Source organism: Poromitra crassiceps (genome assembly GCF_964638095.1).
Source record: "Poromitra crassiceps genome assembly, chromosome: 12".
In the NCBI taxonomy this organism is placed as follows: domain Eukaryota; kingdom Metazoa; phylum Chordata; class Actinopteri; order Beryciformes; family Melamphaidae; genus Poromitra; species Poromitra crassiceps.
This window is the reverse complement of record NC_139632.1, coordinates 12,537,280-12,559,999: the sequence shown is the minus strand read 5'-3', so window position 1 is coordinate 12,559,999 and position 22,720 is coordinate 12,537,280. Positions and strand designations below refer to the sequence as shown.

General features: G+C 45.4%; 1 protein-coding gene across 1 annotated transcript; it reads left to right on the top strand.

The window, feature by feature from the left end:
• Nucleotides 1-1,164: 1,164 nt before the first annotated feature.
• On the top strand, nt 1,165-21,794 carry shc2 (SHC (Src homology 2 domain containing) transforming protein 2; the record flags this gene model as incomplete). Its single annotated transcript, XM_083647211.1, has 12 exons — nt 1,165-1,917; nt 7,011-7,081; nt 14,466-14,526; nt 15,666-15,785; nt 16,519-16,572; nt 16,936-16,987; nt 17,532-17,658; nt 18,768-18,936; nt 19,828-19,921; nt 20,556-20,723; nt 21,013-21,359; nt 21,660-21,794. The coding sequence occupies 12 exons, from the start codon at nt 1,165-1,167 to the stop codon at nt 21,792-21,794; spliced, it is 2,151 nt and encodes a 716-aa protein (XP_083503337.1).
• Nucleotides 21,795-22,720: the final 926 nt, after the last annotated feature.

The following is a 22,720-nucleotide window of genomic DNA, read 5'->3' as shown; positions in this document are numbered from 1 at the left end:
TAAGTATTTTGGAGAGTTTTTTTTTATTATTATTATTTTGTGATTGTTGCGATCAACATGCTTGATTATGCAGCAGTGATTGTTTTACAGTAAAATTGCGGGAACTGGCAAAAATTGCAAGTTGAGGAACCTGTTTTGCCATTTTTGCAGATAAATCTCAGGGATTGTGAAAAATTGCAAGCTCCCGCAAATATTGCATGGATTGGTTGAATTTGCATTAATTATTCCTGGAGGGACTGATTTAAAAATTATACTCCCTCACACATGAGATATTCAGTAAACTTTAAATTTGTTACTTTTTTTCTCCATAAGCAGACAGCACCAGAGCTATGCAATTTAGCTAAAAGATAACGTGCATTGATTCGGTTTGGTTATTAATTCATCGAATGACCTTCATGTAAAATGCATTCATGTTTGTTTTGCAGCAAACTGTGTTGAAAAGGTCATTCTCTGGCACTGTCACAGGCTTGTGGCCATAGCTTGATAATGTGTCAATATTGAGCAATGGGATGTGCATTGCAGTGTGTGTGTGTGTGTGTGTGTGTGTGTGTGTGTGTGTGTGCGCGCGCGCATGTGTGTGTGTGTGTGTGTGTGTGTGTGTGTGTGTGTGTGTGTGTGCGCGCGTGTGCCTGCGTGCGGTTGATATGCATAAGTGTGCATGCATTTGCAGAGGGTGGTGCAGGCAGATGTGTTTTAGCTAATGCTGTCTGAGAGCAGCTGGGCAGGGCAGGGCTAATAGATGTGCAATAACCCAATGACATCATCCAGAGAGAGAGAGAGAGAGAGAGAGAGAGTGAGAGTGAGAGAGAGTGTGGGAGAGAGAGAGAGAGAGAGAGAGAGAGTGTGGGAGAGAGAGAGAGAGAGAGAGTGTGGGAGCGCACGAGCGAGCTAGCCCAAGGCTGCGAACGGGAGCAGGCCAGTTCAGATGCAGAGGAGTACGGCATGAGAGTGGGAGAGTGTGTGTGTGTGAGTGGGAGAGGACCGGACAGCGTTCAGTCAACATTGACCAGGATATAGGACTCTGCCCAAGAAGATCTTCTCTCCAGTCCCCCCCCTCCCCTCCTCCATTACACCTCCCCCCCCCCCCCCCCCTCCCCTTTCCCCTTTCCCCTCATCCTCTCTCTATCCCCCTCTCTGCCCCTGCTTCAGGCGGCTCCTCCGGGCATGCTCCTTAAGCCAAAGTATGGCCGCTTTCGCAACGACTCTGTGACCTCCTCCGACGACCTGATGCAGAGCTTAGCCATGAGCGGCAAAGTGGTGGCCACGCCGGTGGGCCCCTCCTCCACCCCCAGCCTGCCTCTGCCTCCCCTGCCGCCTCTGGACCCCAGCGCCAGGTCCTCCTCCTCCTCTGCCGGCGGCGCCGCGGCCCTGGCCGACTCCCCCTGCCTGGACGGGGAGCAGGACGCCACCACCACCTTCTGCATGCTCATCCCCAGGATGCCTCAGTGGAAGTTCACCAACTCCCTGCTCAGCCGGAGCCCGTCCAGCTCCAGCAAGGACTCGGCCAAGGCGGCTGCAGCAGCTGCTTCCCAGGCCTCGTCCTCCTCCTCGTCACACGGGCCCGGGGGGGCCACCTCCGCCAGTGGCCCCGTGGCCAGTCTGGCCGCGGTGCTTAACTCCTGTGACCCTGTGTGTGTCACCCCCTGTTCCCTACAGGCCATCCGAGGGCAGAGAGCAGCCGCACTAGCCAGCTCAGCCGGTGGTGCGCCGGGGGGCCACGGATTTGGGGCCACGGAGGCCACAGGGAGCCCCGGGAGCTCCAGCAATTCCAGGGCAGGGATGAGCCGAAGGACACGAGTGGAAGGCATGTGGCTGGGAGGAGAAGACCTGAAGAGCAGCTTCCTCCACAAGCCGTCCCAAGGCTGGCTGCACCCCGACAAGAAGATCGCAGGACCGGGCGCCTCCTATATTGTGAGGGTGAGTCAACGACGCACACTCTCACAGGCCACACTCATCTTTCACTGTGTGCATGCATTCATCGTAATGGAAGTGAACCACTTTGTTCAGAATGGGTTTCCTTGCAGCACAGTTTGCTAGTGTTTATACCAGAAAAGTACCAACTATTTTCCAAATGTAAATACTCACATGATCTAACAACTGGATACAGTTGCCTGCTCACAGGAACTATTGTATCACGTTTCACGTCAACGAGCCTATTTTCCAGGCTTGTCTATCTGGGAGGCTGGACAAAGGGACCGCACAGTGCCAGGCAGTTTGTTATGCAGCCCATGTGTTGCAGGCGGAGGAATACATCATCTCATCCACATAGATGGCCTATTGGTGTGGCTGCCTGGGAGGACACAGGCTTCAGGGTGGAGAGATAAACAATGCTGTTATATGTGCATGGAATAGTTATCAGGACTGTTGCTGCTCTGCCTAGCCTATTGTGTTTACCATAGGTTATATGCATGGGAGACTATTAGTTATACAATAACCATCCATATATAGTGCCTGTAACCTAGGCCTGACACAGCATGCCTGCTGGCTGTTTTAGTAACAGTGTGTAACATTAATAAGAACTCCACGCAGCATTACAGTTAAATGAGCTGTATGGGGAGGAGCACGCATGTGGGAGTGGTGTGCTTTGTGTGGTCGCTATGTTTACATTCAAGTGTGGAATGAGAAATTTGATTTTATGATGCGTCATCATCACAATGAATCTCGATCTTCTCGTTGTAGTATTGTCATGGTTATAGTATGCTTGAGTGCTCTTTATACAGAATGAGGATGCATTCTCGTTGTTCTTTCACCACTGATAAGATCAGGCGATCATCCAGAAATAGGAAATTACACCGTCTTTCCTGACCGAGAGAAAGGTGCCATTGATTATACATGAAATAATAAGCCGTTTTGTTTTTGATGAAAACCAGGTGGCTTGAGCAGTGACTGAAGAGATGATCTTTATCAGCCTTCTAGTGATTCGTGTTCACAAAGGGTTACCATCCCAGTTACCATCCCAGTTACCATCCCAGTTACCATCCCAGTTACCATCCCGGGCAGACTGCTTGACGTCAATGTCAATGATCTCCCCTCGGCGACCCCCACCCCCCCCCCCCCCACACACACACACACACACACACACACCCGCTTGCCTCCGCCCCCTCTCGCCACCCACCCCCCCCTCCCTCTCCTCCAGCCTCAAACTAATGGCATGGCTCTTGATTAGCCCAGTCTAGGGCCCAATCATGTTTTCTAATGCCATTACATAGGCACCATTCATTCCTATATTCAATTACATTTAATCACAGTCATTTGCATCATGTGATGTGGGAGAGGAGGGTTGGACGGCGGGGGCGGGGAGGGGGCGCCGGTGAGTACGTTTCAGCCCTCAGCGCCATGCAGGGGCTTCCCTATAGGCTCATATGAACAACAAGTGCTGCTCTCATATTAACACCATTGTCTTTTATTGACTAACATGTTACTCTGTTAAACATGCAGGAAAACACCACTGGAGATAGATAGATAGATAGATCGATAGATAGATAGATAGATAGATACTGTACATACAGTCCATACATACATACATACATACATAACTGTACGTACGTACGTACGTACATACCTACATACATACATACATACATACATACATACATGCATGCATACATACAGTACATACTGTACACATACATACTTACATTCATACATACATGCATGCATACATACATACATACAGTACATACATACATACATTACATGCATATAGACGCATAGTATTATTTATCAGTCGGACTTGGACCTAGTAACAGCTTATTGTGGTCAACTGCAAGAGTAGCCTACTGTAATAATGTTATTTGAGAATGATCAGTGTGAGCTAACGTGCTAAAGGGATTGTGTGGCTGCTTGAGCAGTAGTGTGTTACATGTGATTCAATGGTAAATCTATGCAGGGAGGAGCACTTGCTGCATGTATTACTGTCACAGTGACACTAGATTTCTGCTGTGCTGTGCCATTTTTATTCTGCACAGCCACCATAGCCCACAGCTCTCTCTGTCTCTCTCTCTTTCTGTGTCTCTCTCTTTCTGTGTCTCTCTCACACACACACACACACACACACACACACACACACACACACACACACACACACACACACACACACACACACACACACACACACACACACACACACACACACACACACACAGGTGACAGACAGGTTCCTTAGTGTTGGTTTCCTCTGTGCCCACGCAGCCAGACCAGGCAGCTGTGTCTGGCCTGCATCTGCCATCTTTGACAGCCGGGACGCCGCAATGCACCCATCAAGAGAACCCCGCACGCAGCTGCCAAAAACCACCATCAGCTGCTGTAAAAACCAGCCTGCTATATCATTTTATACACTTATAGCTAACAATCCATTCAACTGATGCATCGTATTTTCCTTCCAATTATAAAATCACACAGCTGTTTTCCAGCTAATGTAGAACAATTTACTGTCGCCATTATTAGTCTGATTTGCAGCAAGCTCCTTCTATGATGTTCTTGCAAGTGGAAAGGTCACTGAGTAAATTTGTCACCATGCTCTCAGATATGCTGGGACAAGTGCAAAAAAAGTATGAAGGATGTGTAGAAGGTGGTTCCCCTTCTAGCTGGGGACCCCATGGAACCCACTCAAGGGCCCCTAGGGGTCCCCAGACCCCGCTTTCAAAACAACTGTTCTACAGCACTGACAGCCTACATAAGCTAATATAATAAATATCACTTCCCTCAAGGAAGGCAACTATGATGCAGGCAAGTAAAAAAAAAAGATGCCAATTTTCTTGAATTTCCTAGGAATGCTTCTTGGAAAGCCTGTGTCCCTGGATACAAGAATAGTGTGTTGGCTTGGTGGAAACTAAAGGGTAGGAGTGCAGAGAGAGTGATAGAAGAGGGGATGCATTGCATCGGCCAATTTGAGAGTGTGACAATGGAGGCATTGACAGAGAGAGGCAAAGACAAACCAGGGAGGAGGAGAGACCGTTTCCCTGATGGAAGACTTCCCCATGGCTCCTAATCTGGTTAGAAACATCATTAAGCTTGCAGGCTACAGGGCTGCAGTGTGTGTGTGTGTCTGTGTGTGTGTGTGTATGTGTGGGTGGGCGGGTTGGTGGGTTGCTGTGTGTGTGTGTGTGTGTGTGTGTGTGTGTGTGTGTGTGTGTGTGTGTGTGTGTGTGTGTGTGTGTGTGGGTGGGCGGGTTGGTGGGTTGCTGTGTGTGTGTGTGTGTGTGTGTGCGTGCGTGCGTGCGTGCGGGTGTGTGTGTGTGTGTGTGTGTGTGTGTCTGTGTGTGTGTGTGTGTGTGTGTGTGTGTGTGTGTGTGTGTGTGTGTGTGTGTGTGTGTGGCTGCTGCTGCTGCTTGGCCTGTCTCTAAGCTGCTGCAGTCTCAATAACAGTCTTGGAAACATCTCTAAATATGACGTTGATTGAGTTTGAACCAAATTAGAACCGGCAGGATGTAAATGATGCAGCACCTAATTAGTCTGCCAAAAGCAAAATAAATCAGCCAAGCTACGACCTATAACTGCCTTTCCCATATTGCAGCGCAGAGGCATGACGGGGTGTGTGTGTGTGTGTGTGTGTGGGTGTGTGGGGAGGGGGGGGGGGTGTCTGGTGTCAAAACCGTGCTTTCTTTCTTTCTTTCTTTCTTTCTTTCTTTAAAGCACACAGCCTGATGGAGCAATCTACTGACAAATGTCACAAAAAGTGGTTTGATAAAGTGGAAGTGGAAGTTTTTTGCAGAACAAATGACTGAAAGAAAGGTGAAAGGAATGGTCATGATCTTGATGTTATTTCAATAAAGTTATGAAAAATGTTCTTCCTCCAAAGGGGGGCGTGGCAGAAAAAGTTTGAGAACCACTGACCTATAAAGAGTTGGCCATCATGGGATATGAGCGGAACTCTCTTATGGCGTGTTGCTTAAAGCATGCCATGTATGGCAACTGTAATGTATTGATAAAAGGCTGGTAAGCTATGACCTCCAGTTGGTGATCAACAATGACCAATATTGCCTACAAAAATAAGGAGCAATGCTACGTTTTGTATCTTTTAACGGTCAAAGGTTATGACAAGTGTGTAGATACATATCACACAAATGATCTATTTCTATTTGAGATCTATTTGTACCCAAATCCTTTTGTCAGAACAGGAGATGAGCTTTCAAGTAATTTTTCTCAGTTTAAGTGTTCATGCGTATGAATACAAGAATATATAGTATTCATGTTTCTTTTATTTCCTTTTTGAAAGCCAATGTTCATTAATAACTCTGATACTACTTACTATCATAGCAATTTGCATTAGCTGAAACAGGTTAGATCTATTATTTTACTAACAATAATCTCAATTTACCCTCCACTGCATCCCTGCATGAAAACCTCACAGATTCGCAAATTAGTACAGGACGTCCTGACATGCATGACCTGCACACACGCGCGCGCACGCACACACACACACAAACACACGCACGCACGCACGCACGCACGCACGCACACACACACACACACACACACACACACACACACACACACACACACACACACACACACACACACACACACACACACACACACACACACACACACTCCTGCCCATGTCTTGCAGCTCTTAGTGCTACTAATCTAGTCAAGGTGCCATTAGCACCCCAACCTGACGGCCATTAGGAAGCCACTCAGCCGGCTGTTAGCCACTGGAGTACACTTAAATGGCCTACAGGGGGAGTAGATTAGGTGTCACTTTTGTTGTTGTTGTTGTTGTTGGATATATTATTTTGAAATCACAGTAAACTCTCCATTTTTTCATTCCTGTATCAGTGCAGGAGCCAGGATTAATCTTCTCTCAAGAAGACAGACTTTCGATTTGCAATTTAATATATTGTTTTTAACCGATGGACGATGGGTTTGTTCCCAGATTGATCCAGCATTAAACGCACTACTACAGTATATGCGAACTCATATCGTAACTCAAAGGAACATCTAATGTTGACTGAAAGCACCGTATGCTAAAATGTGTTTTCTTCTCTGTTCGACCTGTGTCTATGCAGTACATGGGCTGCATCGAGGTGCTGAAATCAATGCGCTCCCTGGACTTCAACACACGGACTCAGGTGACGAGGTAAGATGGAGGTTAACTATCTCTCATGGTTGTGGTGAGTCAGGAGAATTTGATCCAAGCTGCATAGGCTTAACAAAAGGATCAGTCACTATGACACCAAATCACTGCCACCAAGAACTGGGCTGGTACTTCTCAAGCATCTGAGAGAAGCAGGGTTTATTTTAGCTTTTCATTTCACGTCAAGGCGACTTGGTGGCGCAGTGGTCGCGCTGTCGCCCCGCAGCAAGAAGTTTCCTGGGTTTGATTCCCACCTGGGAGGCTGTGGGCGGCTGTGGGCGTTGAGGGTGTGTCCCCATTCCCATGTCCTCAGTGCCTACGGCCCAGGTTGGGCTCGTCAAAAAGGACCTTTCTGTGTGGAGTTTGCATGTTCTCTCTGTGTTCCCCTGGGGTTTCGTCCAGATAGGAACCCCTGTAAGGGGAGGGTGGACTTGGTGTGCGATCCCAATTCTGTAAAATAAAATTCCATTCGTTTCATTTGGTTCGAACAGCCAAAATGTTTTTAATTCTACACATAGTTTTCAGAGGCTAAAGTCACAAATCTTGCTCAAAGAGCAAAGGACAGTGGAAATTAAATTCGAATTCAAGTAAATGTGAAAATAACCAAAACTGCCGTTTTCCCCACAATGGCAGCAATACAGTGTTGCGTCCTCCAGAAGAGATGTCAATGTACAGTATCCCTGCAGCGAACAGAACTACAGTTTTCAGTGGTGTGACTGGTCAAAACTATGGGTCGTATCGGTCTGTGTTTTTTTATGCTACATGTGATGTTAGGGGTCGTATCTGTCTGTGTTTTTGTATGCTACATGTGATGTTAGCGGTCGTATCTGTCTGTGTTTTTGTATGCTACATGTGATTTTAGGGGTCGTATCTGTCTATGTTTTTGTATGCTACATGTGATGTTAGGGGTCGTATCTGTCTGTTTTTGTATGCTACATGTGATGTTAGGGGTCGTATCTGTCTGTGTGTTTTTGTATGCTACATGTGATGTTAGGGGTCGTATCTGTATGTGTGTTTTTGTATGCTACATGTGATGTTAGGGGTCGTATCTGTCTGTGTTTTTTTATACTACATGTGATGTTAGGGGTCATATCTGTCTGTGTGTTTTTGTATGCTACATGTGATGTTAGGGGTCGTATCTGTCTGTTTTTGTATGCTACATGTGATGTTAGGGGTCGTATCTGTCTGTGGTTTTTTATGCTACATGTGATGTTAGGGGTCGTATCTGTCTGTGTGTTTTTGTATGCTACATGTGATGTTAGGGGTCGTATCTGTCTGTGTGTTTTTGTATGCTACATGTGATGTTATTGTTATGAAAGCAGGGTTCTTTGCAGTCCTAGGCCTCATGGGAGCAGTGCATTACCCCACTCCCTATTTCTCTCCCCCTCTCTCTCTGTCTCTCTCTGTCTCTCTCTCTCCCCCTCTCTCTCCCTTTCTGTCTCTGTCTCTCGTTTTCTCTCACCCTCCTCTCTCTCCTCCATAATCGATCGTCAGTAATCGGAGCCCACCATGGCAGCCTAGGTTTAAGTGCAGGCGGGGGGACGAGGCAGCAGAGATGGAGTGATAGAGGGAGATCTATTATTGATGATGTTCGCTAATGACTATGGAAAGCTGCAGTGGTCGTTGTGAACGCACCCCGCTGGATACTGTCTGCTGTGAGTCATGGGGGGGGGGGGGGGGGGGGGGCAAAACAAAACAGCAAAACAAATGTGAGAAAATATGCTTTGCATAGACTGCTTACATCAGGTTATCTACTGTATCACAATTTAGTTCAGTTTAGTGCAGCCTACTCCCAATAAATGAATGAACAAATTAATTCATTAATTTGTTCATTCATGTCTTTAATTCAGACCAAGCAAATTACAGAAGACAATGCATACATACACCTATACAAGCATACATACACCTAATAAGCATACATACACCGTACGAGGGATCAGCCGAGCAGCAAACAAACCATGTTTCCGGGTGCAAACTGCAATGGGACCCTATGGAGCCAGCTTTGAGTGCTCACTCTAGCCCCAGCTGTGCAGAGTACATTTTAGAAACTGCGACAGTTCACACAACTTTAACACGACATGCATATATTATACATCAAACTCTTGAGCTGCTTCTGCTCTGACTCAGAATGTCAAAATGTAAGCGATGTTATGTATAGTTTTTGAGATATTAACGTTTGTTTGGCACAACTCATACTAGTTAACTTCTGCGGTTCCGGCCGGGTGTTTCGTGACGTCATGCTGATTCCTCGTATATAAGCATACATACACCTAATACAAGCATACAAGCATACATACTCCAATACAAGCATACATACAAGTACATACACATTAGATATAGATATAGACATATCTAATTGTAAAATAGATTACAACCAACATCAAATTACAAACAGTTATAGCAGAATGTAGAAGGGAGGGGGAATAGAAAATAATGATAAATATAAATATAAATATATATAATAAAAAATAAATATATAAATATAAATATCCATTTTAAACAGGTTTGCATACACCTGTTAAGGCTAATGCTTAAATGAGCCTAGATGAGCACCCATTACATGCACCCAGACCATGCATCGCTATGATTGAACAGCTGTGCGACCTGCACAAATGAATACAACAACTTGACAGGTCTGCCAATTCTCGCATTGACCGTGATGCCCCCTGCAAACTACAGTGACGTTTTTCGCGTGGAGAGACGCTGGTGTTGCCTGCTGATCGCTTGGTGCTGCAGCTGGATTGACTGTCTTGCTGTATTTGCGTCTTCAATTGGTCAATTTCAAACTGGCCCCTCCTCTCGTCGCTGCCGTCTGCCGCTTATCGCCTTGCAAAGCATGGCGACACGATCCAATACAAAATGAATGGGCAGCAGTGACAGCTGGCGACTACACGCGACAAACGTCGCTGCAGTCTGCACGTAGCGTAAGACTCACACTACATTTTATCGCAGTGAAAAATGTATTCATACTGTAATCATACCGGGAGCCTAAAGCGTGAATTAACCCTGTCCCTGGATTTCCTTCCTTCTCTCCCCTCTCTCCCGATGAAGTGCTTAAACTCATCAGCTCGAACCGAGCCACTTACTGCTCCCTTGATCCTATCCCTTCCTCTCTCCTCCAAACCATCTCACCTGACATATCTCCCTTCCTCACTACCTTCATAAACTCCTCTCTGTCCTCTGGTCTTGTTCCGCCTGCTCTAAAGACTGCAAGAGTCAAGCCTCTGCTTAAGAAACCCTCCCTTGACCCTACTGCTATTCAGAACTACAGACCTGTCGAACCGCTCATACCAGGTCTCATGGAGAGGGTCCCTCTCCAGATCCTGCCCTCTTACCACCGGTGTCCCCCAGGGCTCAGTCCTGGGCCCCTTACTTTTCCTTCTCTATATCAGATCTCTTGCCTATGTGATCTCTTCTCATGGCTTTTCTTATCACTGCTATGCTGATGACACCCAGCTTTTCCTTTCCTTCCCCCCCTCCGACACTCAAATCGAGGCTCGCATCTCTGCATGCCTCAAAGACATTGGCGACTGGATGTCTGCCCACCACCTCAAGCTCAACCTTGGTAAGACAGAGCTACTCTTCCTCCCCCGGGAAAGACTGCCCTCTCGCAGATCTCTCCATCTCCATTGACAACACCACTGTACTTCCCTCCCAAACAGCTAAGAACCTTGGGGTGATCCTTGACAACCAGCTGTCTTGCTCAGCCAACATAGCTGCGACAGCACGCTCCTGTAGGTTCTCTCTCTACAACATCCGCAAAATCCGTCCCTTTCTCACAAGAGAAGCGACTCAACTCCTGGTCCAGTCACTTATCATCTCCCGCCTGGACTACTGCAACGTGCTCCTGGCCGGCCTACCTGCCACCGACATCCGACCGCTTCAGCTCATTCAGAACGCTGCAGCCTGTCTGGTATTCAACCAACCCAAATTATCTCATGTCACTCCCCTCTTCTAGGACCTCCACTGGCTTCCCATCTCGGCACACATCAAATTCAAGACACTGGTACTGGCCTACAGGGCAGTACACCAGTCAGCTCCCCTGTACCTGCAATCTATCGTCAGGTTCCAAACCTCTCAGCGCTCCCTTCGCTCCTCCACCAGTGCAGGTCGCCTCGCCCCTCCTTCGCTACGGGGGCTCAAAAGTCGCTCATCCCGTTCTCTACTCTTTTAGTCCCTGGCACCTCAATGGTGGAACGAGCTTCCACCGTCGGTCAGGACAGCTGAATCACTGCCGATCTTTCGGAAAAGACGAAAGACACACCTTTTCAGGCTCCATCTGGGCCCTTCTTGATCTAACTTCTTTCTCTCTCTTTCAAAAAACAACAAAAAAACAACTACTAACCTAAACTTGTACCACTAACCTAAACTTGTACCACTGTTCCTTCAGAAGTTGTAGTTGTCATAGACTGTGCTCCATAGTTGATTGCTCTATTGCTGACAAAAATGTGTTATTGTAAGTCGCTTTGGATAAAAGTGTCTGCCAAATGACGTAATGTAATGTAATGTAATTATGCCAGACATATGGACTGTCACACGGAAATGAGAGACACGGAATCCTGATGAGAAAACATTTGCTCACTTTTATAGCCTACTACTCTGTGTGGGTTTCTCCTCACCGGAGTGTTGAAAATCTCCACTTTGTCCACGCGCATAGTTAGAAGATAATGGCTCATGCCCACCGAAAGCGATACAGCGAGATGTACTCGCCTTCGCCCTGTCAAGCCCCGCCCCGCTGCTGCAGCTTGGTTGGCTGCCTTGCTCTATTTCCATCCTCAATTGGTCAATTTCAAAATGGCCTCTCCTCTCGTCGCTGCCGTCCGTCGCTCATCACCTTGTAAAGCATGCTGGGATACCTGGCGTCAGGACATCAGGAATGACAAGAACGATGAGAGGAGAGGCCAAAATCAAAATAGACCAATTGAAAGGGAAATACAGCAAGGCAGCCAACCAAGCTGCAGCAGCGGGGCTGGGCTTGACAGAGCGAAGGCGAGTCCATGACAATGTATGGCTTTTGGTGGGCAGGAACCCTAACTCTTCTGGCAGTAGCTCCTCTCCTTTTGTGATGCAGGCAGGCAAGAGTCCCCTCTACATCAAGATGGAGGGCATCATGGGCATGCGCAGAAAGAAGACAGCCAGAGAGTCATCAGTTTCACTGTTTATATAACATTTTTCTGTTTCATTTTATGAAAAGGTTTAAACTACCCCTCTGCAACCGATTGAAATTTAAATCGGTTAGGGCCTTTTTAGGCTGATTGAGGTGTTTCTATGGAACATTTTTAATCGGTTTGCGCTTTTAAATCTAGTTCAAGCTGATTATTATGCTCCATGTAAACGTGCCTACTGACGCATTGACAAATGGCCTTGTATAATGTCATTTGTCACTGGCTACTTTACAAAAAGACCTCCAAACTCCCTAGTGAGGCTGAGGGCAAGGGGCCGGCTCTCTGACTCCTTGGGGAACAGGTGACTGTTCATGTGGCCAGCTAGGCCACGGACCCATGATTTATTGACTCAATCAGTCTAACAATCTTTCCTTTTTTTTTTACACCACATTTTATGTGAATCGTTGCATAACACAATGTGGTTGTAATTCAAAAGCAGCCTTTTAAAGTCAGCGCCTGCCATGTGCCAGAGCTGGCCTCATTTCTTTAGCTTGTTGACTTGCTGACTTCCTGGAATACTAAAACTAATGAAATCAGCTGCCATTCAGTTAATTTAGTCCTGGAATACTAAAACTAATGAAATAATTTGCCATACAGTTCATTTAGTCCTGGAATACTAAAACTAATTCAATCATTTGCCATACAGTTAATTTAGTCCTGGAATACTAAAACTAATGAAATCAGCTGCCATACAGTTCATTTAGTCCTGGAATAGGAAAACAAATGTGTTGGTGGGCCTCAGCATCTCAAGAATGTACTTCAAGTGGTGGATTTGCAGAAGCTGTGTCCTCCTAACAGTAGGCTCTTTGGTAGATCTGGCTGTGTCACTGTTAAGTCATTCAACAGAAACAGGAGGGAGAACGTCGGAGGAAAGACACGGAGACTGCAGACAAGAACAACAACAACAACAACAGCCCACCTCTCTCCTCCCACTGCCCTCTCGTCAACATGAGTCACTCCAACGTTGTGGTGTTTTTCAAAAATCCCTGAGAAGACCTTTACTGGAGATGGGGCCCGGGACACTGCTTTTTAAATATTTACGAGCCACTTGATAGGGGCCGCTGGGTTCTCGACGCCCGTCCCCATGCAGTCAGAGCGCGAGCTGCGTCCTCAGCTCCTTGTTATATCTGACTATCTCACTGGGACACAGCCCATAAACAGCCATTAGACAGCTATTCCCAGGAGTTATGGCAGAGTCATCGCAAAGATGTACCATTGCTGCAAAATCCAACGGCTGAGAGAACTGGACTGAGGAAAATAAACAATGTGAAATAAATTACGCCTTGAACAAGCAGAGAGACGGACCACAGACATGCAGGGACCCCAGACACTTTATTTTACCTTGAGTAAGGACATTTCTCTTAATACCTAATTATTATTTCAAACTGAGTTTGACATGACTTTGCTATTCATGAAGACATGATTCTGATTTTGATTCTAAATCATGCACACCAGTTGTAACAAGAGCTCGTCTGGTACATTGTGAGTTGACCTCCTCAACCTTCCCTTGACCTTTGACTGTTATGGATCTGTGACCTCTGTGACCTTGGCTTGAGGGAGGGAAAACAGAGCTGCTGTTCATGTTTATTCTCAGGTTGTCCGTAACTGTGATGTGAACTGGGTAGTGCAGCAGTAGATTCCCTGCCTATCAACACGAGGGTCACAGGTTCGAGCCCCTGTGTTACCTCCGGCTTGGTCGGGCGTCCATACAGGCACAATTGCCTGTGTCTGCGGGTGGGAAGCCGGATTAATGTGTCCTGGTCACTGCACTAGTGCCTCTGGTCAGTCGGGGCACATGTTCGGGAAGGGGGGGACATTTCTCTTAATACCTAATTATTATTTCAAACTGAGTTTGACATGACTTTGATATTCATGAAGACATGATTCTGATTCTGAATAGCATGATCCTCCCATGCACTACGCCCTGCCGGTGAAAGTTCTCGCTGTCAGGTGAAAAGAAGTGGCTGGTGACTGCACATGTATCGGAGGAAGCATGTGCTAGTCTACAACTCTCCCCAGATCAGCAGAGGGGGTGGAGCAACGACCGGGACAGCAGGGGGAATTGGCCAAGAGTTATTTATGTATTGAATCATTCATGATGTGGATGCACAGTCAGCATGAATACACCTGATTTCTAGATCATCCATGTCCTAGTAGCCCCAGATCAGTGGCCAGTGACTTTATGGTATTGTGACCTTTGTGACCTTCATTCTTCCAACCAGGGACGCCATCAACAGGCTGTGCGATGCTGTGCCTGGTGGGAAGGGGGCTTGGAGGAAGAAGGTACAATAATAGTAAAGTTGTAATCCATAGTACACACTGTGTACTATGGGCTGAGTACTACACAGCATTTACAAATAATCCAGTGTTTTAACCTGCTTGGTGTACCAGATGCATACAGTTTTTTTTTTTTTTTTACCTTTATAGAGCTCAAGAGCTTTTCGCAGGTCCTGTTCCATGAGATAATTCCCCTTTCATTTTCTCCATAGATGTTTAGAAAAATCCGTATATAGTGTAAAGCATTTTAAGCCTAGAACCAAGCCAACTAGCCAGCTACTGAATCGTGAGTGACCATAAAACATTTGACAAAAACAAAATAAAAAATAAAAATATTTATTATTATTTTTTATTTTTGCGGAAACTAGTGAAATGTTTTATAGTCACAGGTGGCTGGTTGGCTTGGTTCCAGGCTCAAAACTCTTTATGTAAGGATTTTTCAAAACATCTATGGAGGAAATGAATGAGGGATTCTCATGGAACGGGAGCTACGAAAAAGTGGGCGGTCACTGTTGAGCTCTATTTATTCAGGGGAATGTCACTGAGCGCAATGCTCTCTTTTTCAGGAGCGCCCTGTTCACACTCACACACACATTCACTACTGACCAGCTGACCAGTACAACCACAGTCTGATCTGCTGGCCACTGAGCAGCTCCACTGGAGCGCTTGGGGTTAAGGGCCTTGCTCAAGGGCACCTCAGTGGTGGTAATGAGGTGGGGGCAAGCCCTGCCTTTTCACTTTCCCCACCCAGATTTATCGGGTGGGGAAATCCAGCAGGGATTGAACCGACGACCTTTCGGTCACAAGCTAGCTTCTCTAACCGTTGGGCCACCACTGCCCCCGATATGTGTCTGATGTGTCCCAGTGTCTGATGCTTTCTGAATTGTTTTGTTATGGTAAACACAACCCATCTGGTGCTCCAAGTAGGTTCAAACAGATTTATCTCCAACAAATTATTTGCGATCAATATTTGAATGTTTGACTGTGTGACTGGGCCATCATGCATATGCATGTATCTGCATGCCTGTTTTTTTGTCTCAAGAATATATGTGACATCCCAACTTAAATAACATATAACTTAACTCTCAACTTAATTAACTATGTGCTAATTAGTTCATCATTTCCACTGTGTCTTTGTCATGTAGTCCCTGAACAAAGCTCTCCAGTCGATCATGGGGAAAAGTAACCTGCGCTTTGCTGGCATGAGTATTGCCCTCAATATCTCCATAGAGGGCCTCAGTCTGCTCATCCCAACCACACGGCAGGTTAGATAGACACTGTTACCATAAGTTCATCTCTACTGGGGTTAGACCAATAGCCTTTTTATTAAATATCACATATCATCCATAAGGATATATTTATGGGCCTAATCAGGGCGTAGTGGAGACTAAATGCAAGTAAACTCCGTTTACTCACCTCTTTGAAATGAGGCAGAGAGTTTACTCCCCTATTTTCAGATCAACTGTGTCAATCAATGAGGGGAAACAAGGTGGGTAAACTATAGGGATGAGCGAGTAATTTGACACATTGTACTCTGATGATACTCGTACTTGTAAAAAAGTGCATTATCTGTACCCGGATACTCGTTTCATCCGTGTACTCAGCTCATCCCTGCTACACCTAGGATAGTTTACCCACCTTTGTATTTACAGTACCACTACCCCTGGGCCTAATGGATCACAGCATTCCCTCCGCTATTAAAGTGGTGCTGTGGGTCATCAAATAATTTCAATTACTGTAGGTTTCAATGGAGAGAATTCATGTACCATGATCTAAATGGGACAAAAGAATAAGACTAATGAAAATATCAGTATTGGTATTAGCCTTCAAAAACCCATATCAGCCAAACCCTAATCTGTACACGATTGGATGATGAAAAGAATACCTTGGATTCTGAATTTTCAGAATATGTCCATTTCAATCAATGATACAATGAAACGGGAAAGAATATTGGCAAACCTCTGGCTTCTTCTGTTTTTTATCCATGTATCTCTTCAGGTGATAGCACACCATCCCATGCAGTCCATCTCATTTGCCTCTGGGGGAGACACAGTGAGTGCAATGTATTATTAGTAGTATTTCCTGTGCTGTGTACTGTGTCTGTGTATTGTACTTTTCATGTGTGCAAGCAAACCTGTGAAGCCAAAGACAAATTTCCACATTGTGGACAACAATAAAATTGAATTGAATTGAATTGAATTTAATTGAATTGAATTGAATTGACTTCTCTGGCCTGCTCCCCCTCTGTGTTGTTGAAATTGACTTCTTTGGCAGACTGTGTTACATCTGACTAGGTTACATTTGACTGGTTTCCCATCCCATGACCAATGAATCAGCAAGGGATTGAATTTAGTTATACAGTATATATCCCTAATTCCTCTGGCCTTATTGAGTTTCTCCTCCTGTCTGTTGCAGGACACGCCCGACTATGTTGCGTATGTGGCCAAAGACCCAGTCAATCAGAGAGGTATCTCCTGAAAACCATCTCTTTCAGCATCACTGCCTGTTTCATAACCAAGCACACACAATACTGTGGTCTTTGATAAATGGATAAGTATCCACTCTCTGCTGCTCTGCCTCACTGCCAGCTGTTTATCAAGATGCTGCCATTGATTTTCATTGAGTTTCACTCTGACTTATCCACCATTTGGGGGAGAGAGAAGAAAACATCTCCTGTGAAGCAATTCCTGATATGAAAGTAAAGCTTACTATGAAGTATTTCTAAAGGTTTTGACTTAAGTCATTATACATTAAATATTCTGGAGCACCTCCATCAAAGTCATATTCCTCGTTTGTAATCGAATACTTACTGTGGCTATTAAAATGAATCTTGAATCAAAAAAGTACTCTCACAATTGACAAATAGCATTTTGTAATGAAACTCTTCAATGAATGGGATTAATATTCAGGCCAGGAGCTTACTCCTGAAAACCTGTGCCAACTGGGGGGGTAAGGAAGGGGGGGGGACGTCTTGACTTTACCCCACGACTCTTCTCTTTGACTTCCTGCAGCGTGTCACATCCTGGAGTGTGCAGACGGTTTAGCCCAGAGTGTCATCAGTACCATTGGCCAAGCCTTTGAGCTGCAGTTCAAACAGTACCTGCACAGTCCTCCCAAAACCATGGCTTCAGTGGAGAGGTGAGCTCATATCAAGTGATTGCGCTCAGCAGTCCTGCTAATTAAATGATTCCAAACATTTTAAAGAGTTTAATATCTCCACAGCCCGCTTCTATGGAGTAGTGACATAGTACGTAGTAAGTAACTAGCTTCTCTGCAGCCTTCACAAAGCCACAGCCACCGTGGAGCGGTGTTAAATAGTACCGCCACACAGCAAAATCCTAAAATTGGATTCAGAGTGTAAAAAGCAACATTCTACCAGTGTTTATATAAATAAGTCCACCCCATCAGAGTTAATTAATTATTAGATAGTTTTGAATACACACCTAGAGCCATGCCGGGCGGTTCTATGAGTAAACAAGTCTCCAATTAACATCCCCCCCAAAACAACAACAACAACAACACTGAAAAATGTACTGTGCATCATCATTATTATTTTACTAAAATGATTTGCAACAAAGATAGGAGGAAGATAGAGGAAGTTGCCTCTGCTGCCTTAAACAATCAAGGTGGTTATCAAACTAGACTGGCTGGGCATCCTGGGCAAAGAACGGAGTTGCATTGCAAAAATTGGATAGAAAACTCTCTGATTTCCTTCTTGTTCATTAGGGGATATGATACCTTGTTCTTAAATTACCTCCGAATCCATCTTTCAATTCTGATCCTCACAATTATCAAAACCTGTTATTGAGAGCTCAGCTTCTTCCGCTGGCACCAGACCACCTGAGGTGATTGTGGTTCACCTGACCTGAGGACACAGGACAGGAGGAACACCAGACGAGTTTTTATCTTCTGGTTTCAAATGAACAGGATCCATTAGGAGATTTATATAGATCACTTCGGATGTGGAGATGTCATCTGAGCTGAAGCCTTAATCCATTTGAGAATTCATAGCTTTTTTTTAAATTTGTTGTTGTTGTTGTAGTGGTGGTGGTGGTGGTGAAGTGCCTATTATGTGAAGTTCTTTGAGTAGCTGCTTAGAAAAGCGCTATATAAAATGTAATGCATGAATTATTATTATTTTAGTTACTTATTTAGCTCTAGTGTAGGACCTGTCCTGAATTAAACTTTTCCTTTACACATGGTTACTTCCTGGATCCTGACTGTCCTGGTTGTCTTTCCTCTGTCAGGAGTATCAGGACAGAGGAGCCATCGTGGGTGGAAGATGAGGACTCCTCTGAGCACAACTACTACAACAGCATCCCAGGGAAGGAGCCTCCTGTTGGCGGGGTGGTGGACTCCAGGATCAGGCCGGGTGGAGCTTTACTGGGTCACATCCACACCCAGCCACAGAGCAAGGTAGTGAACCTCCAGACATGATTTTGGAAATGACATAAAGGTTCAAGCCAAAATTGTGTTGTTTCATATCCTCTCTAACTGGAAATTGAGACGAGCTATTTACATAGGCTATCTACCCCCCCCCCCCCAAACAAACAAACAAAAACAGCACCAGTATTGCACCTCTGCTACATTCTGAGATGTTCCAAGAGCATCTGAGAAAACATGTGCCGTTTGTAATTTCCAACCTCGTCTTCTAACTTTATCACAGACATAATTGAAGCTACATCTGGTCAAAATCAAGTAGCGCGTGACTGACCTTTGTCAGTAAGTGACAGCCAGGTTCAGTTAAACTCTTTGATCTCTGCTTCATAAACCAGTACACTGACTGCCCTTTGCCAGTAAGTGACAGCCAGGTTCAGCTAAACTCTTTGATCTCTGCTTCATAAACCAGTGACTGATGTGCTTTGCTTTCTCCTTCCCCATATTGTTTACATGGAATTCAACCGTCGGAGCGTTAAAGTATAACTCCATAACTGTCTTCTTCATGTGCCTGCACTATATTATATATAATATATATTTCCAGCCAAAGATATGATTACATCAAGAGCCCAGGCTCTTGTATTGCCTAATGGCTGAGAGAAAGCACTCCTCCTTCCCTGCAGCTTCTTCAAGTGACACACGCTGTAGCTAACATTTCAAATAGAGTGCTTCAAAACAGCATTATGTGGGGACAAGAGATGCAAGAGGTACCATTCAGGTTGACACAAATGGGTCCAGGATCTCTACGAATGTCATTTGTGTGTGTGTGTGTGTGTGTGTGTGTGTGTGTGTGTGTGTGTGTGTGTGTGTGTGTGTGTGTGTGTGTGTGTGTTTATTTGTTTGTTTGTTTGTTTGTTTGTTTGTTTGTAGATGGGCTCGCCAGCTAGAAGAGAGCCACTGTCCTATCCCTCTGGTCAGCTGTGCTATGAACTGCACTGGGACACTGAGACCAGCAGCAGCTCAGGTGAGACACCATGTGGCAATACAGCAGTATAACAACTAGAACAAAAAGAACTGGCTGGTCAACTTTGACCCCAGTTTAACAGAGGTGATCTAGTCTTTCATCATTGTGACGAACAAGCTACTCTATGAGACGGCATTGCCACAGCAATGAGAGAGAGCCATTGTTATTTGTCTCTGCCCATATTGATGATTTGAATATCTTCTGCAGTGTAGGCTGAGAAAGGATGACACCCTAAACATCTGCTATCTGTAAATACCAATGAACACTTGGTATCTTTTAGATTATATTTATATTGTGGACAACAATCCATCTGTATCTATATTGGCTACATACAGTACAATCATATTTATATAATTTAGGACCATAACAATGCTTAGTACTGAAACTTCCCTAAATATGCAGCTCGCCTCATTTCTGGAAATGTAAAACCCATTAGCTATAACAGTATCTGTGCACAAAGTTCTTAGACTTCAATATTTCAAAGTGTGATTTTAACTATTAGAGGTGGCAACAAGCTAACAACAAGCAACAATAAAAACACAATAAAAACAAACACAAGTGTATTACACATACACATGCAGACAGAAGTTTGTAGTGTATTGATAGTGCCTGTCTTTCTCAGCTCTCACATCAGATGGTTACCTGTGTGCCGACGGCCAGCCGCCCGGCAGCAGAGACTATGAAGAGCATCTGTATGTTAACACCCAGACTCTGGACGGGCTGGACTCACTGGCCCAGGGGCCCGATGGACACAGAGGGACCAGGGGACCCGATAGTCCCAAAAAAGACATATTTGACATGAGTAAGTCCTGAGAGTTTGCTTGGTATGCAGTGATGTATTATGATTATGGATATAGTGGTGTGGTTTTTTTTTTATCTTTGAAATGGAATTTATCCAGATTTTTTTTAACACTTTTTTTGGTCACTGCATATTTCCACTTCTTTCATGGTTTTGATGTCTTTAGTATTACTCTAAAATGCGAAAAATGGAGCTACGAGCTACCCCCTTGTATACATCCCATGCGAATGCTTTGAAATGAATGTTTTTGTATTTTAAGTCTGTCACTGCTCCATGGTCTCAACTCCCACAGGGCCCTTCGAAGATGCTCTGAAGCTGCATGAGGCTAGTGGAGGAGCTGGGGGCTCCGGTGTGTCTGGAGGTCCTGGGGCCCCGGGTGGAGCGGGAGGGGTGGTGGTGCTGGAGGACCAGTGGCCCAGCCCTCCACGCAGGCGAGCCCCCATTGCCCCTACCGAGGAGCAGCTCCGCAGGGAGGCCTGCTACCACGGCCGCATGAGCCGGCGAGACGCGGAGAAACTCCTGGTGCGAGATGGAGATTTCCTGGTCCGGGAGAGCACCACCAACCCAGGACAATACGTCCTGACCGGCATGCACTGTGGCCTGCCCAAACACCTGCTGCTCGTGGACCCTGAGGGAGTGGTGAGTCTTAGCTCAATCATGACTTTTGGAAAATGTTAGTTGCACTGGTTGTCATTGCAGAGATGGTTGTTACTTTGTCTAATGAGAAAGGAAGGAAAGGAAGGACTTCAAAGAAATGAAAGAAGCCCATACATTTAACTTTGAAGACATTTTGACAATTCTTTATTAGCTGTTCTAGACTGAGCAGCTGTGATGATGACAGTTATTCAAAATGGCAAACAGGCTTTACGGAAGTCTCATGATGCAGACTCTGGTCAACATGATCAATGACACCCTCCATATCTCCTGTCCTCCATACAGGTTCGAACCAAAGACATGTTATTTGAGAGCATAAGCCACCTCATCTCATACCACCTGAAGAACGAGCTGCCTATCGTCGCAGCGGAGAGCGAGCTCCACCTCAAACAGGTGGTCAGGAGGAAACAGTGTATGTAAGGAACGCTGAGAATTACTTTCCAATGCAGACAGGCAGGGATGTAGTGGAGGGTAAAACCACCATTTTGTTGTTCACATTGTGGGGTGTGCAATGGATGAATGAATGAATGAATGGATGGATGAACTGGGTTTATATCATGTGGCACAATGATGGAACACATGGAAGAGGCTACAGAGGCCTGGGTGCCCATTTGCCAAATGGGTGCATATAGGAGTTTTAGCTCTACAAACATTCTGTGTACTGTGCTGTAATGGTGGCTATGTTTACCCGCAGCAAACACTGGATTGAACAAACATTGCTGAACTGGTACAGTCATTTGCTGGAGAGGTTGCTATTTTATTAAATGTTGTATGCGATATCTAAGATATGATCAAGATATCCAACTTCTCTATACAGAATGGCATAAAGCCGTGTGGCACAAAGCCTTGTTCTGATTGGTCGAACAAACGGTTGTCGACATGCAACAGATACTCACAGACACACACTCACAAACGGTCCTGAAATGTATAGATAGACGATAGATGATCCGTTGGAATTCTTAGTTTCCGAGTTGTTACCACTACATCCCTGCATGCAACAATAGTTTATTTCATGTCAGACACTTAGATGTACAAGGCTGACGTATCTTTCCTTGTCTACCAGGATCTAGAGGCGAATTCCCATGTGCCCATGCAAACCCCAGAGAAACATGAATCCGTAAACCATTTCACCCAGTTGGATCTTTGTCTGGGACCAAGGGACATCACTGATACCCTCTTCCCATATGGACATGGCTACCAAGGATAGCGAGACATGTGATGTCTCCTTCTACTAGCTCTCTCTGTTGGCTGCCAGGCTCAAACAAACGATCCCTCGTCTGTCCTAAACTCCTCAGCATGCAGTCCTTAAGCTAAGAAACCTTAATCCCAGAGCTGGAAAATTGTCA